Source organism: Lissotriton vulgaris, chromosome 10 (assembly GCF_964263255.1).
Source record: "Lissotriton vulgaris chromosome 10, aLisVul1.2, whole genome shotgun sequence".
Lineage (NCBI taxonomy): Eukaryota > Metazoa > Chordata > Amphibia > Caudata > Salamandridae > Lissotriton > Lissotriton vulgaris.
Genome location: NC_141698.1, coordinates 1000192922 through 1000207903, shown reverse-complemented (window position 1 = coordinate 1000207903; position 14982 = coordinate 1000192922). Strand labels below are relative to the sequence as shown.

At 47.7% G+C, this 14982-nt stretch overlaps 1 protein-coding gene across 3 annotated transcripts in view; it reads left to right on the top strand.

The window, feature by feature from the left end:
- Positions 1 to 14982, top strand: part of PHKA1 (phosphorylase kinase regulatory subunit alpha 1) — a 1293387-nt gene that overhangs the window by 425062 nt on the left and 853343 nt on the right. For all 3 annotated transcript variants that reach the window (XM_086942009.1, XM_086942008.1, XM_086942010.1), the window contains exon 12: positions 14855 to 14962. In XM_086942009.1, coding sequence (XP_086798135.1) covers positions 14855 to 14962 — 108 coding nt within the window. The remainder of the gene's footprint in view (positions 1 to 14854; positions 14963 to 14982) is intronic.

Below are 14982 nucleotides of genomic sequence, written 5' to 3'. Positions count from 1 at the left end.
AGACTACTTCTTGGGGTCCGGGTCCCTTCTTTCTTCCATACAGTACTTGGATTATAGAGTCACAGGCGCTATCTGAGCATGCGGCCTTAACCACAACTCTACTATTTCCCCCCTTTCCTCGACCATCCTACTCCTGGAGGCTCAGGGATACACTCCTCCAATGCCCTGAAGTAATTACTTAATAAGACGCTAGAGGACTTTCTAGCTGTAAACGATACCCAAGAAACCTCCATAGTATCCCTGTGGGAAACGCTTAAACTAGTGGCTAGGGGCGACTTTATAGCCACGTCCTCTGCAGATAACATGCTATGTAGTGAGAAAAGGGAGGAGCTTTCCTAGCAGGTCTCAGAATCAGAAGTGATCCACAAACTGACGGGGGGCTCTCAGGGTATGGAGGCAGCTACATGCGTGTAATGACCAACTTTTTCAGCCCTCTTAGGAGGGAGAATGATGGAAGATGACTCCAGCCTATTACCCTTTTAGTACAGGGATTAGAACTATAAACAGGACCTATTCATAAGGCACAGCAGTGCATTTTCGTACCCTTTTCCTTAGATCAGGGTTTATAAACTTAAGTTAGGGGATAGATTCATTAGTATTAGTGAGGATCCATCCTTTTGCAAGAGTGTTAGTATACCTTCTATGGAGTTATGCTTATTTCGGGCCTTGTAGGCCTCAAACAGGAGAAACTCCATCTTACTTTTTGCCCGGCAGCTCTAGAGGCTTTTTAGGTCAAGTGTAATGTTATAGTTTCGAAGTGTTGTTCGCTTGGAGAGAACCGGCTCAGGCTGGCCCTTATCGAAAGACTGTATTTTTCTCCACTCCGAAGACACAACTTCAGGCCGGCCGGCTGGGAACGTGTCCTTGGTACGGGGAGGTACAAGAATTTGGTGGGCGGCAGGTTACTGGCCGTAACTTTCCATGAAAGGCAAGGCAGTGAGTCAGTCAGTCCGTAGGCGGCAGCTAGCCGTTAGCATCTATGCCATTAATTATTTCTGGGCAGACAGTCACCATTTTGAAGTCCAAGAAAGATCCTGAAACTGAGACTCTCTGAGAAAGACTGAAGGAGAAGGAGAGGTAGTGCAGATCGATCAGAGACAGAGAGAGAGAGAGCAGCTAATAACGAGGGAGGTTCCAGTGACTTGGAGGGAAACAGAGGAGATCGAGCATAGCGGTGCAGACGTGTACCCGTGACTGCTAAGGTGTGATTCCAAGACGAGCCAAGACACAGACAAGAAGGGAACCTAGATGACTGCCGAACCCCGACTTCACGTTAACCAGGTGACCTCCGCCCTTTCCCTTACCAAGTGCACATTCTAACCTTTTACTTTTCTTTGCAGAATATATGCTACCATATAGTATTGTGTTTATAATTATTGTAATAAAAATACCCCAGTTCTTAGTGAACCGACCTGTGCCTTGTATTCTTGTTCAATCAGGGTAACCTGTTCTTCTAGTCAGACATTGTTTGCATGAACGGATGTGAATCCCGATCAGGTAAGAAGTGACTGAGCAATGAGGGAGAGAGGGAACGTTTGATGCCAAGAGCAGAAGGTACATATTTTAATTTGGAAAGCCATACTAAATTCTATTATCGTAGTTTTATCCTGAGTAGACAATGAGAGATCCCTTCCATAGGTGTTCATAGGAAAGTGATCGTCGTTGGTACGCGGCGTTAATGAGAGCACCGGGAGGACACGGTGTGTAGATCCGCCGGATTGCGGATCGTATTGGAAGTAAATGAGAGCACCGGGAGGACACGGTGTGTAGATCCGCCGGATTGCGGATCGGATGAGAGAGAGAGCACTGGGACTGCAGGCCCGTGTGTAGACACGCCGGATTGCGTGTCGAGTGAGCACTGAGAGCGATCAGTGTGTAATGGTACATAATTAGACCTGCCCTAGGGTAGATTAGTCTAGGCCTAAGTGGCCGCGAGACTAGTTGGTATGAATAGGATATTGTAGAAAAACCTATGCATGTTTATTGCCATTTTCCCCATCCTTAGGTACGAAATGTACATATATATATATACCCATGGTAAATACGTTCTAAGGAGGGAGGTGAGTACGTTCCGACTGGGTTAGAGGGGCTCCTGGGAGGTGATTCCATCTGGTCCGAAAATCTGGTCGTTACAATGCGCGAGCTCAGCTAGCTAGCCGGGACCTGGATAGAGCTGAATACGCTGCTCTCCACTTGAAACATATTTTGTATACGGGAGACGACAGATGCGGCTGCCTGGTGGCTCACAAACTGCGTGCCCAGCACCTGGCTTGGTCCTCGCCCCCACATGGGTTGCGGCTGGGCCTTGGAGAGGAAATGCCAATGAGAGGAAGCTCCGCAGGAATCTTCTTGCACCAGGTCCAAGGATCTCAGGCATGTGTTGTGGTGGGAATGGGAACAGGTGGGGAGGGGGTGCAATAATGAAAGCTGTCGTACTTTCCTGAGGAAAAACATATTTCTTCAAACTATTAATGAGGTCCTCAGTCCAGATAATGCAGCCATAAACCAACCACAAGTGGTTCCTGCATTCCCAAGCTGAAGAGCAAAAGCTCCAGCTCTGGGAATACCTAAATCAGCAATTACGTTTCCTGGGGGCCTATTCTGTATACCTCAGAAACATAGGGTTATTTTATTTAAGTATTTGTGTGGGGCTGCTGCATTCCCTGCAGCCTTCACAGCACTTACATACATGGTTGTGGCACCCCTGCCCAGATTAATGCCGCCTGCACTAGCAAAATCTCAGTGAATTAGCCGATGAAGGATCAGTGAATAATAAGTGAATGGTTCCAGCTACTCATTCATTATTCTCCTTTTTTGTTGCTGTTGGTGTCCTGTTCTCACTCTGGACACCCACTGCTTTAATTTTTGTTTGTCACCACAGGGGGGGGGGGGTCCCATGGCCCTTGCGACTCACTGCAAGCTGCCTTTTCCATGAGACACTGCAGGAGCTGGCTTTCTGTTTTTATTTTAATTTTATTTTTAAATAAATACCACTGGGGTGCCCACCTATGGCACCCCACAACATATTTTTACATTAGAGGCTGTGAGGAGGAGCTCCTGGGGTCTTGTGGGTAGGTAACCGATGGTGTCCTGAACATGGTCACTAAGTCGGGCTTGATGGATGGTGTCCCCAGGGCAATTACCGTGTCTGAGGTGGGGCCACATGCCCTTACCCCTAAATTTGTTTCCGGTGGGCTGGATTTTTTTTAAGCACAGTAAATTAAAAAAACGTTTTTGCCCCTAAAGGAGGGTTGGGGGGTGGTCACGGCATCCTTATCCTGACCCCTTCTTTGTTTAAACTTTAATTTGAGTCCCCAATTTCTAAAATGGCTGGAATGGAACGGAATAACACTATATCACGAAAAACACGCTTTCTGGACCAAGATCTAGCTAGTAATTCTGTTCAACCATTTTGGCTGTAGCTGTGCCTAATATTCCTATGGAACAATTAATGGGAAAAACACTGCACTGTACGGTGTTCCTCTGTACACCACTGCACTTTACGACACTCCACTGCACACCACTACACTATACGCCACTCCACTCTATGGCAATACACAGTATGCTATTACAATGTACACAAATCCACTCTACACAACTCCATTAAGCTGTACTACACTATTCCACTGTGTAACACTTCACTCCACGCCAGTCCACTATGTGCCACTGACTCTATGTACAGCAGTAACACTAAACATTGTTCCACTCTACACAACTCTACTATACTCTACTTCACTGTGTGCCACTCCACTCTGTACCACTCCACGCTATTCCACTGTATGCCACTCCACTGCACGCTATTACACTACAGTCTACCCTGCTCATCTCTAATTACTCCACTCTATGGTACACCACTCACTCTTTAACAGTCCACTGTACTCCACTCTGTGTTGTTCTACTGTATGCCATTACACTGTCCCTCACTCCACTTGACACCACTCTGTGCTGTTCTACTGTACGCCATTACACTGTCCCTCATTCCACTTGACACAACTCTACTCTAATCAACTGTACGGTTATACTCTCTATGCCTCTCCACCCCACCCTACTCCATTGTATGCTATTCCACTGTAAGCCACTCCAAAATATGCCAAACCAGTATAGGTCACTCCACTCCACTTCCAATGTACAGCACTACACTGTACCTCACTCCACTCTACACCAGTTGACTCTACAACACTCCACTGCACGCCATTCCATTCTGCCACACCACTGTGTGCCACTCCACTCTAACACCATCCATTGTACGCCACTGCACTGTGCACCACTCCACTGTACACGATTCCACTGTTTATCTCACCGCTGTAGGACACTCCAGTCTACACAACTCCATTGCATGCTATTACACTGTTCACCAATATACTCTACGCTATTCTCCTATGTACCACTCCACTCTGTCACTACACTGTACGCCAGTAACACTCAACGTTATTCCACGCTACACCACTTCACTTTATGCTAATCTGCTCTGCCACTCCACTCTGCTACTCCACTCTACTCCAGTCCACTGTACGACACCCCACTCTATGCCACTGCACAGTAAGATATTACACTGCACTACAGTCAACCTCATTCCACTCTACCCCGCTCTACTCTACCCCGCTCTACTCTACAACACTCCTGTCTACACTATTCCACTGCACTTCACGCCCCTCTGCTGTATGCTACTCCGCTCTATGCTATTCCATTCTATGCTATTCCACTCTATGCTACTCCACTCTACCCCGAGCAGAGTGCACTATTCCACTGTATGCCAATCCAGTGTACGCGATTCCACTATATGCCACTTCACGCTATTCCACTGTATATGGCACTACACTGTACCTCACTCCACTCTAGAACAGTCCACTCTACGCCACTCAACTCTACGATAATCCACTCTATGCTATTATGCTGTACATCACTCCATTTTATGCCACTCCACTCTACGCCAGTCCACTGTACCCTACTATACTCTAACCTATTCCACTGTACAACACTCCATTCTACGCAACTCCACTATACGCTATTCCGTTATATGCTACTCCGCGTCAACACACAGTACGTCAATAACACTCAAAATTATTGCACTGTGGTCACTAGGTCATACAGGACGCCAAGGCGGAAATGGGGTGTTGCTGTCTTTTTAATTGTCAGAAGGAGAAGAGTACTGGGGATAGTCCTGGGGAGGTTATAAACAGGTAACAACAAGGGGTAGACGGTCTCAATAGTGACAGTTCATTCATTGCACATCCGGAGCATTCCTCTCTCCTGCCAGGAGGTCTTGGTTCTGTGCTGGGGTTGCCTCTGCTTCCTCTTTGAGTCCTGTCAGAAAGTAGTGGTTTGTATGGGTCCCTCCGGATAAAAAAACTATAATCAGGTTTACTTGTCAGCAACAAGAGATACATGCACCGTCTCCTTCTCCAGTGCAGGGGTGTGGAATTACCATGAAAGTGGTGTAAAGCTATTTGTGCCCCAACCGCCACCTGCCAAATGTGAAGAAATTGTAGAATGGTACTTGTCGTAAGCCACAGCCATCTTGGGTTGTGGCAGAGGGAGTCTCAAGTTCAAGTTCAAGTTCGGGCATTTATAAATCGCACTACTCACCCAGAGGGTCTCAAGGCGCTTGGGAAGGGGTACATTATTTGTCGAATAGCCAGGTTTTAAGTTCTTTTCTGAAGGAGATGTGGTTTTGAGTAAGGCGGAGGCGAGAGTAGAGTGAGTTCCAGGTCTTGGCCGCCAGGAAGGAGAAGGATCTTCCTCCCATGGTGGGTTTTCGGATGCGCGGGACTGCGGCGAGGGCTTGATAGGACAATCTTAGTTGGCGGGTGGGTTTGTAGAAGGACAGTCGGGTGCTGAGGCATTCGGGTCCTAAATTGTAGAGGGCCTTGTGTGCGTGGGTGAGAAGACGGAATGTAATTCTTTTGTTGACGGGAAGCCAGTGGAGGTCTTTTAGGTGTCCGGTGATGTGATCTTGGTGAGGGATGTTCAGTATGAGTCTCGCTGATGCGTTTTGGATGCGTTGGAGTTTTTTCTGTCATTTTGCTGTGATTCCGGCGTATAGTGTGTTACCATAATCCAGTCGACTTGTGACCAGTGCGTGGGTGACGGTCTTTCTTGTCTCGAGGGGGATCCAGCGGAAGATCTTTTTGAGAATGCGAAGTACGTTGAAGCAGGAGGATGAGACTGCGTTGACTTGTCTGGACATCGAGAGAGAGGAGTCTAGGATGAAGCCAAGGTTACGTGCATGGTCTGTGGGTGTGGGTGCTGTGCTCAGAGCGGAAGGCCACCAAGAGTCGTCCCAGGCAGAAGGGGAAGATCCCAGGATGAGCACCTCAGTTTTGTCTGAGTTGAGTTTTAGGCGGCTGTGTTTCATCCATTCGGCTACTTCTTTCATGCCTTCGTGCAGATTGGTTTTGGCGGTGTTTGGGTCTTTGGTGAGGGAAAGGATCAGCTGGGTGTCGTCAGCGTAGGAGATGATGTTAAGGTTGTGTTGGCGCGCGATGGATGCGAGTGGGCTCATGTAGACGTTGAAGAGGGTGGGACTGAGTGAGGATCCTTGTGGGACTCCACAGATGACTTCAGTGGCCTCTGAGTTGAATGGGGAAGTCGGACTCTCTGAGTTCTCCCAGCTAGGAACGAGATTATCCAGTCCAAGGCTTTGCCTTGTATGCCGATGTTGCTGACGCATTGTATGGGGGTGTTGTGGCAGACTGTGTCGAAAGCGGCTGAGAGGTCAAGTAGAATGAGGGCCACTGTTTCTCCGTTGTCCAGTAGTGTTCGGATGTCGTCTGTTGCTGCAATGAGGGCGGTTTTGGTGCTGTGTTTGGCCCGAAATCCGGACTGAGAGGGGTCGAGGGAGTTGTTGGATTCAAGGAAGGCGGCGAGCTGGCTGTTGACGGCTTTCTCAATGACTTTGGCCGGGAATGGGAGGAGGGATATGGGTCGGTAGTTTTTAAGTTCGGAAGGGTCTGCTGTGGGTTTCTTCAAAAAGGCGCTGAGTTCGGCATGTTTCCAGCTTTCTGGGAAGGGTGCAGAGTTGAACGAGCAGTTGATGACATCACGTAGATGGGGTGCGATGATGAAGTCGGCTTTGTTGAAGATGTGGTGGGGGCAGGGGTCGGTTGGCAAGCCAGAGTGGATTGAGTTCATTAGGCGGATGGTGTCTTCAGTGGTGATTGGGTTCCAGGTGCTAAGGATGTTAGTTGGCGGAGTAGGATCTGAGGGGGGTGGGGAGTGTTGATCGCTGGGATTATTCTCAAAGCTGTTGTGGATGTCGGCAATTTTGTTGTAGAAGAAGGAGGATAACGCATCGCAGAGGTCTTGAGAGGGAGTGATGTCGTTAGATGCTGCGGTGGGGTTGGTGAATTCTTTGACGATGTTGAAAAGTTCCTTGCTATTGTGAGTGTTGTTGTCGAGACGATCCTTGAATGCTGATTTCATGGCGGATCGAATCAGGTGGTGGTGTTTGCGGGTAGCTGCCTTGAGGGTGGTCATGTTGTCGGTGGTTGGGTTTTTTCTCCCTGTTTTCTCCAGGGTGCGGCATAGCTTCTTGGATTTCTTAAGGTCATTGTTGAACCAGGGGGCCTTTTTGCTGGCTGATTTGAACTGGTGCTTTTTCAGGGGTGCTAATTCGTCAGCACTGTGGGTGATCCATTGCTTGAGATTGGTGGCCGCTTGGTTAGGGTCCAATGAGAGGGTGGGAGGGTTTTGGTTGAGTGAAGTGGGGAGTTGGTCGGAAGGAATTTTGTTCCAGTTTCTCCGAGGAATAGGTTGTGGGCGGTTGTGGGTCAGGGTGGTTTTGTAGCTGAAGTGCACACAGCTGTGGTCCATCCAGTGGAGAGCTGTGGTGCGGTCGAAGGAGATGTGCTTGCTGGAGGTGAAGATAGGGTCGAGCGTGTGTCCAGCTATATGGGTGGGGGTGTCAACAAGTTGTTTGAGTCCGAGGTTGTCCAGGTTTCCCAGAAGGGTGGTGGTGTTGCTGTCGTGTTTGTTTTCAAGGTGGTAGTTGAGGTCTCCTAATAGAATGTAGTTCTCGGAGGCGAGGGCATGTGGGCTGATGAATTCTGTGATGTCATCGCTGAATTGAGTGCGGGTACCTAGAGGCCTGTAAATGAGGGTGCCTCTGAGTGTGGTCCTAGGGTTGGTGTGGATCTGAAAGTGGAGATGTTCGGCGGTTGACAGAATATCGTCGGAGCTGGTCGTAATTTTGATGGTGTTCCTATGGATGATGACGATGCCTCCTCCTGTCTGATTGGTGCGGTATTTTCGGATAATCTTGTAAGCGTCCGGTATGGCTATGGTGATGTCGGGTGCTGATGATGCGTTCATCCTTTTTTCTGTAAGGAAGGCGATGTCTGGTGATGCAGTGTCGAGTATGTCCCAGAGTTCAGTTGCGTGTCTGTGGACCGAGCGGGTGTTAAGCAGTATGCATTTCAGGCGGTCAGAGTCGGTGCTGCGTACGGAGGGAGTGGATTTGGTGAGGGTCCTGAAGCAGTTGAACGTGCAGGAGAGGCAGGCGAAAGGGCCGTGGGTACGTCCTGGGGTGGCAACGCAGCATTGAGGTGTGCGTCCGGGGTTGAGGGCGAGGAGAGTTGCGGCATCATAAGTGACTCTAGTGGGTTGGGTGTGGCGGGGACCAGGGGGACAGGCGCTGGGCGCGGTCCAGGCGCGGACAGGCGTAGACGGGCTTACCTTTGGCGCACCTTCGTCGCGAATGGGGCGCGACCGCTGCGCGCAAAAGCATCTGTCATATGTGGATAGTGAGGGGGGAGGGGCGAGGGAGGGTCAGCAGGGAGGCGGGATCGGTCGGAGAGGACGGGCTCCGAGGCACAAACAACAAACAAAATGGCATCCAAGACAAATTGCCTAAAGCAAGGGGCACACCGTCAATGGCGATATCACAACACGGAAAATTAAAGATAGCCACTCGACAATGCTTAAACACACAAGCGTAATGATAATTAGCAGCTGGCAGAGACAATAGCTGGGCGTGCGCGTGAAAGACCAGGAAAGTGCTTAAATCGGCAGAGCGCTAATTAATAAATATTATGCCCACGCTTGGCCTTTTATAATGCAGCGCAATGATAAGCAGTAGGTTTTAAATACACCGCCCTCTTCCTTTCCAGGTCGGTTTGACTCACTGGCGTTGCCTCTTGGCGGAATCTCTCGTCGCTCCGCTGCTTACTCTTGCTCTGTGTCTTCCCACTGATCTTCAGGGACTCCTCCTGTCTCCTCGAGGGTAGGCGTCTCTCCTCCCGTTATGTTGTCCGTCAGCTGGTTCGCTTTATTCGTTGCTCCGGCACTTGGTTTTGCGTTCTCATCTACTTCCTCCATTTCCGGTTCTCTGCCCGCTCCTCTACTGGTTGACGACTCTTGACGTGACCACAACACGTCCCATGCTGTCACTGGACCGCTACCCTCACTCTCATTGTGCCTCAGCCTGGGCGCCATATTGTAAATCTTGCCCGGTGAAGTTGCGGGATTACTTGCATTCACCCCTCCACGCTATTCCACTCTACTCTACAACGCTCTACTCCAGTCTATGGTATTCCATTGTATGCCACTACACTGTAACTTACTCCACTGTATACCGCTCCACTCTACGCTATTCTACTCTGCGTCATTCCACTCTACAAACCACTCCAAAGTACACTATTCCACTGTATACTACTCAAGTGTATGCAACTCCACTCTATTCCACTGTATATGCCACTACACTGTACCACACTCACTGTACGGCAGCCCACTCTAGAACACTCCACTGTACGCCACTCACTCTACGCTGTTCCACTGTACTCCACTCTAACACCCTCCACTGTATGCCACTGCACTGTACACTGCTGCATGTTACACGAATCCACTCTACACTATTGAACTGTATGCAACTCACTGTATGGTATTCCACTCTATGCCACTCCTCTGTATGCCACTCCACTGTAGGCTACTCTATTATAAGGTATTCCAATGTACGCCAGTCCAGTCTTCTCCACACCACTACAGTCTACGCCATTACACTCTATGCTAGTTCCCTATACACTACTCCATTCTACGCTGTGCCACTGTATGCAACTCCATTCTCCCCACTACTCTAGGATATGCCACTCTACGACACTCCATTATACATTATCCCACTCTTACATGTACGCAACGCCTTCAAATTATAATTACTTGCGCACCACCACAGTATACTCAACTCGGTGGCCGCACTACATTAACAATACTTTGCCACTCTACCATGCACTTTGTTCTTACAAAAGTTTTGATTTGCAATATTATAACTGTTCTTGTAATACTAGTTTTACATGGTGTAAGTGAGACAATATAAAATGGTATTAACAGTGCATTAACAGTGCATGGAGAAGGTGCGAGTTATAGATAATGTATGTAATCTATGTTTACCGAGTTGAATAGAGTTTACATGGAGGTGTACATGTTCTAATTATTTGAAAGTGCTGCACAAATTCGAAATTAAAGGTATACGTTTAGAAAATTACGTTTTTCTGTAGTTTAACTTTTGTTAGTAGCCAAAGAATAAATAAAGTTATATTGATATAAAGGTAGTGCTTAATTTATAAATATTAAGGAATAACGTAAGAATTTGTAATGTTTGTATATTTTAAATTTTGGTTTGTATAGAAATAGTAATGTTTTCTTAACTATAACTCTCCCGTTGTAATGAACTAGTCAATTTCTTTTTTCATAAGGTAAACACAATTTATCTTTCCTTCCCGGATCCGGTAACAGAATTTTCTACTCTTAACTCAGACCCAGATACAAAAATAGGAAACTCTTCTCAGAACTGCTTAGCCAATTTTACCTTGATGAATCTTGAAACACTCAGGCTCCTGATGCATCAAATAAAGTCTGGTTCTCCACTGGACTCTGCCCCCCCTAGTGCATTGATCTTGGCTGACACTGTCATTCTTCCCACACTTCTGGAGCTTCTGAACTCTTCCATAAGGACAGGGTTGGTGCCATCGGCCTGGAAACATGCCATGGTGCGGGCACTACTGAAGAAGCCCACTCTGGATCCGGGCAATCTGAGCAACTACCGCCCGATCTCATTGCTCCCCTGGATTGCCAAAATCCTCGAGAAACATATTAACATTCTTCTGACTGAGTTTCTCGAGCGTAACCATCTGCTCGACATTTCCCAGACGGGCTTCCGCCCCAAACATGGGACGGAGACTGCCTTGTTGGCAGTGACAGAAGAGGCAAGGCAGATCTTGGATCGGGGAGGATCAGTGGCAGTGATCCTCCTCGATCTGAGCGCTGCCTTTGATACGGTAAACCATAAAATCCTCATAAACCGTCTATCCGATCTGGGAATATCAGGAGAAGTCTTGGGCTGGTTTAAGTCCTTCCTGAGTGACCGCACCTTCCAGGTGTTTGAAAGCTCAGCCGTCTCTTCAAGCAGGCCGTTGGGCTGTGGGGTGCCGCAGGGCTCTTCGCTGAGCCCTACACTTTTTAATGCATATATGAGGCCACTGGCTGGGATTGTCCGTCCGCATGGTATTAACATCATTACCTACGCGGATGATACCCAGCTAGTGGTCTCCCTTGTGCGAGGGAACGACTGTCAACCACAGACCAACCTAACGACTTGCCTGGAAGAGGTTAAGAGTTGGATGACGATGTCTTGTCTGAAACTCAACGATGATAAAACGGAGCTCATGCTCCTAGGCCCTGCAGCCCCCACCACCTTGGAGCTCTTATGGCCTCTGAGCATGGGTGCTCCCCCCTCTCCCAGAGATAACATAAAAAGTCTGGGAGTGTGGTTGGACAAATCGTTGACCTTCAACACTCAGGCAACCAAGGTATCGGCAGTCTGCTTTGGCCTCCTTAGGACGATCAAAAAAATCCTTCCTCTTCTTCCCTTTGAGGCCAAGCAGATAGTGATTCAAGGCTTAATTCAATCTCGCCTTGACTTCAGCAACTCCTTGTACCTCGGGCCCCGGAGTACAGTCTGCAAAAACTACAGCAGACACAAAACTGTGCAGCCCGCACATTGCTGGGAGTCCCACGTAGAGTTTCGATAAGGCCTGGCCTAAGAACTCTACACTGGCTCCCCATTAGGGATAGAATTAAGTTCAAGACACTGTGTATTGCTCACCAAGCCTTTTGGAAAACTGGTCCAGAGATTAATCACGCCCTGATTCTACCCTACCAGCCTAATAAATCACTCCGCTCATCAAATGCCTTTTTGGCTAAAGTCCCTAGGATCTATAGAGCTAGATCAGGAGGCCGCTCTTTTGCCTATAATGCTTCCAATTTATGGAATACTCTTCGTTGTCATCTGAGAAGCAATTCCAATCTGGCGAGCTTTCGTAAACAGCTTAAGACCTTTCTGTTCAACTAAACCCTGACTTTCCCTTGATCGTCTCCCTGGAAGACACTGTTCTAGTCCTAGCGCCTGGACGCCTCAGGGCAGCTGTAGCGCTCAATAAAAACGCTTTTCATTTCATTTCATTCATTCATTTCATTTCATTTCATTTCATTATAACAAAGGTTTAATGGACATTACTTCCATCACACTAGCCGGTCTCCCGTCCACCATATCTAGAGATTGTTGCCAGGCCTGCGGTGATCTGTTTGCCATCACAGGAGCTACGGCCACGGTGCTGGGGAGGCCCAGGTGCTGGGATGCCCTGAGGATTTGACTGAAAGAAGGAAAAGGGTGGTAGTGATGTCACTTCCTGTGAGCTGGATTATGCAAAACGCAGCAATGTCACTTCCTGTGCAAACGGGAATGAATTCCTCTTGCCTGGCTTCTTCTTTTGAAGATGGCTTTGGGATCAGAAAGCACCTCTACTGGACTCCATGGGGGAGGCCATAATAGTCCTGGTGCCAAACCTGGCCAAGAGTCACTGGAACCTGCTTCCTTCAGACCTCTGTCCACGTTGAAAATAGATACAAAAGTGCTTTCCAAGACGATAGCCACTTGGTGCCTGCCCAAGACGGGGCACGTATACACAAACCAGTGTGGCTTTATCATGGGTTTCAATACAATGATGAAACTTAAGTGCCTTTGACATGGCATGATGTGCATGGAGAGTTCTCTATTGGAAGGTGCCCTTGTGGCACTTAATATTGAAAAGGCCTTTGACTTCTTCGGTTGGGAGTATACATTTGGATGTTTTGGCTAGACTGGGCTCTGGTCCGAATTTAATTAAATGGATATTTGGACCTGATGGCAAGGGGCAGAACTGGTGGCAAGTGTGCACAGATAGACATGAACCTTAGGATGCCCCGTGCCTCCACTGCTTTCTGCCTTGGCAGTGGAGCTCCTAGCCATACAACTGTGATTGAGGCTGTAGCTCTAGGGAATGAGGTTAGGAAATCCCTGCATATCGTTTCAGTGTATGTGGAGGACGCCCTTGTGTTTGTGACTCCGCTTCGGGTGTCTGTTCCCGCCCTCCTTCAGGAATTCGAGTCATTTGTGCTGGTTTTGGGCCTCCATATAAATGAGCAGATATTACAGAAATAGGATACTGCTATACCCTATGTCTGGCTTAGAAGGCAGCTCCCAGCCTTACTTACTTGATTTCAGAATATCTTGGGAACTTAGAACATTCTGATATTTAGAAATCCGGGTTACGCATACCTCTGCTTTACACTACCAATTTACTACCAATAGGTTCTTGTAGGAATTAAGGCCTCACTACATTTTTGGTACTAACTCCCACTCTCGATAATGGGGAGAATGGCACTGGCAAAGATGGTGCTACTACCCCGCTGCCTAGTTGAACTACAAACTACTATGTATGCTACGCCGAGATCAGCTTTTTGGGAGTTGGATAGCTTCTTAGTTTCATTGGTGTGGACAGGCAGAAAAAGTTTGGTCCAGCTAGAGGTGCTGAAAATGGATAGGAAGCTTAGTGGACTGGGTCTACCTGTCCTGGAGTTCTACTACACTGCCCCACAGCTGCAGCATGCATCTAAATGGTGTGATGACAAATCAAACTGGGAACACCGATTTCTTGGAGGAACTTTGGATGAGGGCACACTACCTATAAAACGTGCTGAATGGAGAGACCTTGTTCCTTTATATGACCTGGATAAATAGAGCACTGGGGGGTCGGAGGGGGGCTTGGATGAGGTGGTGACACGACTTAAATAAGTGACAATTCTCCAAGTCCCGACATCAGTACTTCACAGCCTATTGAGCATTGTAAGAAAACTCAGAATGGAAGTATGTTACACAAATGATCAACACTAGGCCTACTCTTTGCAAAGCACCGTATAGCAATACATTTGTTACCAAATTGGGGACCCAACGTTTTGTAATGGATTAAAGCTATGATTGCATGTATCCTGGCAGAAGAGCTACGATTAAAATCCATTAGGACACAACACATGAAAGGGCTGAAGAGGCCGTAAGCGAATGGTCGGATACAATAAAACAGCTCGTAGATAATGCTGAACTGGGTGATGAACAAAACCATCTCAGAGGAAATAAGAGAAAAGGGCTTGACATAAAAACATAAAAATTTAACCCCACCTGTAAGGCATGGATGTGTACTCTCAGGAATGAACCTGGTGTTGGGAGGTTTGTACGGACACTTACTTGAACTGTATACATTATGTATGCCGCAATGTTATTAGGAACTTATGCATCCTTCATGTGCATGACTATTAGTTCTGTTGATGTACTGTACAACTGTCTTTAGATGGAATAATAACAAATAAAGTTGTTTAAAAAAGGATGGTTTTGAGGTGAAACCAGTGCTGTCTCTTCCTGTGCCCATGGGAAACTAAGCCCTCCTGCTTGGCTTCTTCTTGTAAAGATATTTTTGGTGCAAGAACCCTGAAAGTAATGTGCACAGTGTGCAGGTAAATTGTTGGAAATGTAATCAACTGCTCCTGTTTATAGGTGAATGAAGAATATGAGAATCCTCACACAGTTGAAAGGGTGCCTATGGGAAAACTACCTCACATGTGGGGACAGTCTTTATATATCCTGGGGTGTCTAATGGCAGAGGTAAGGACCCATACAAAGTA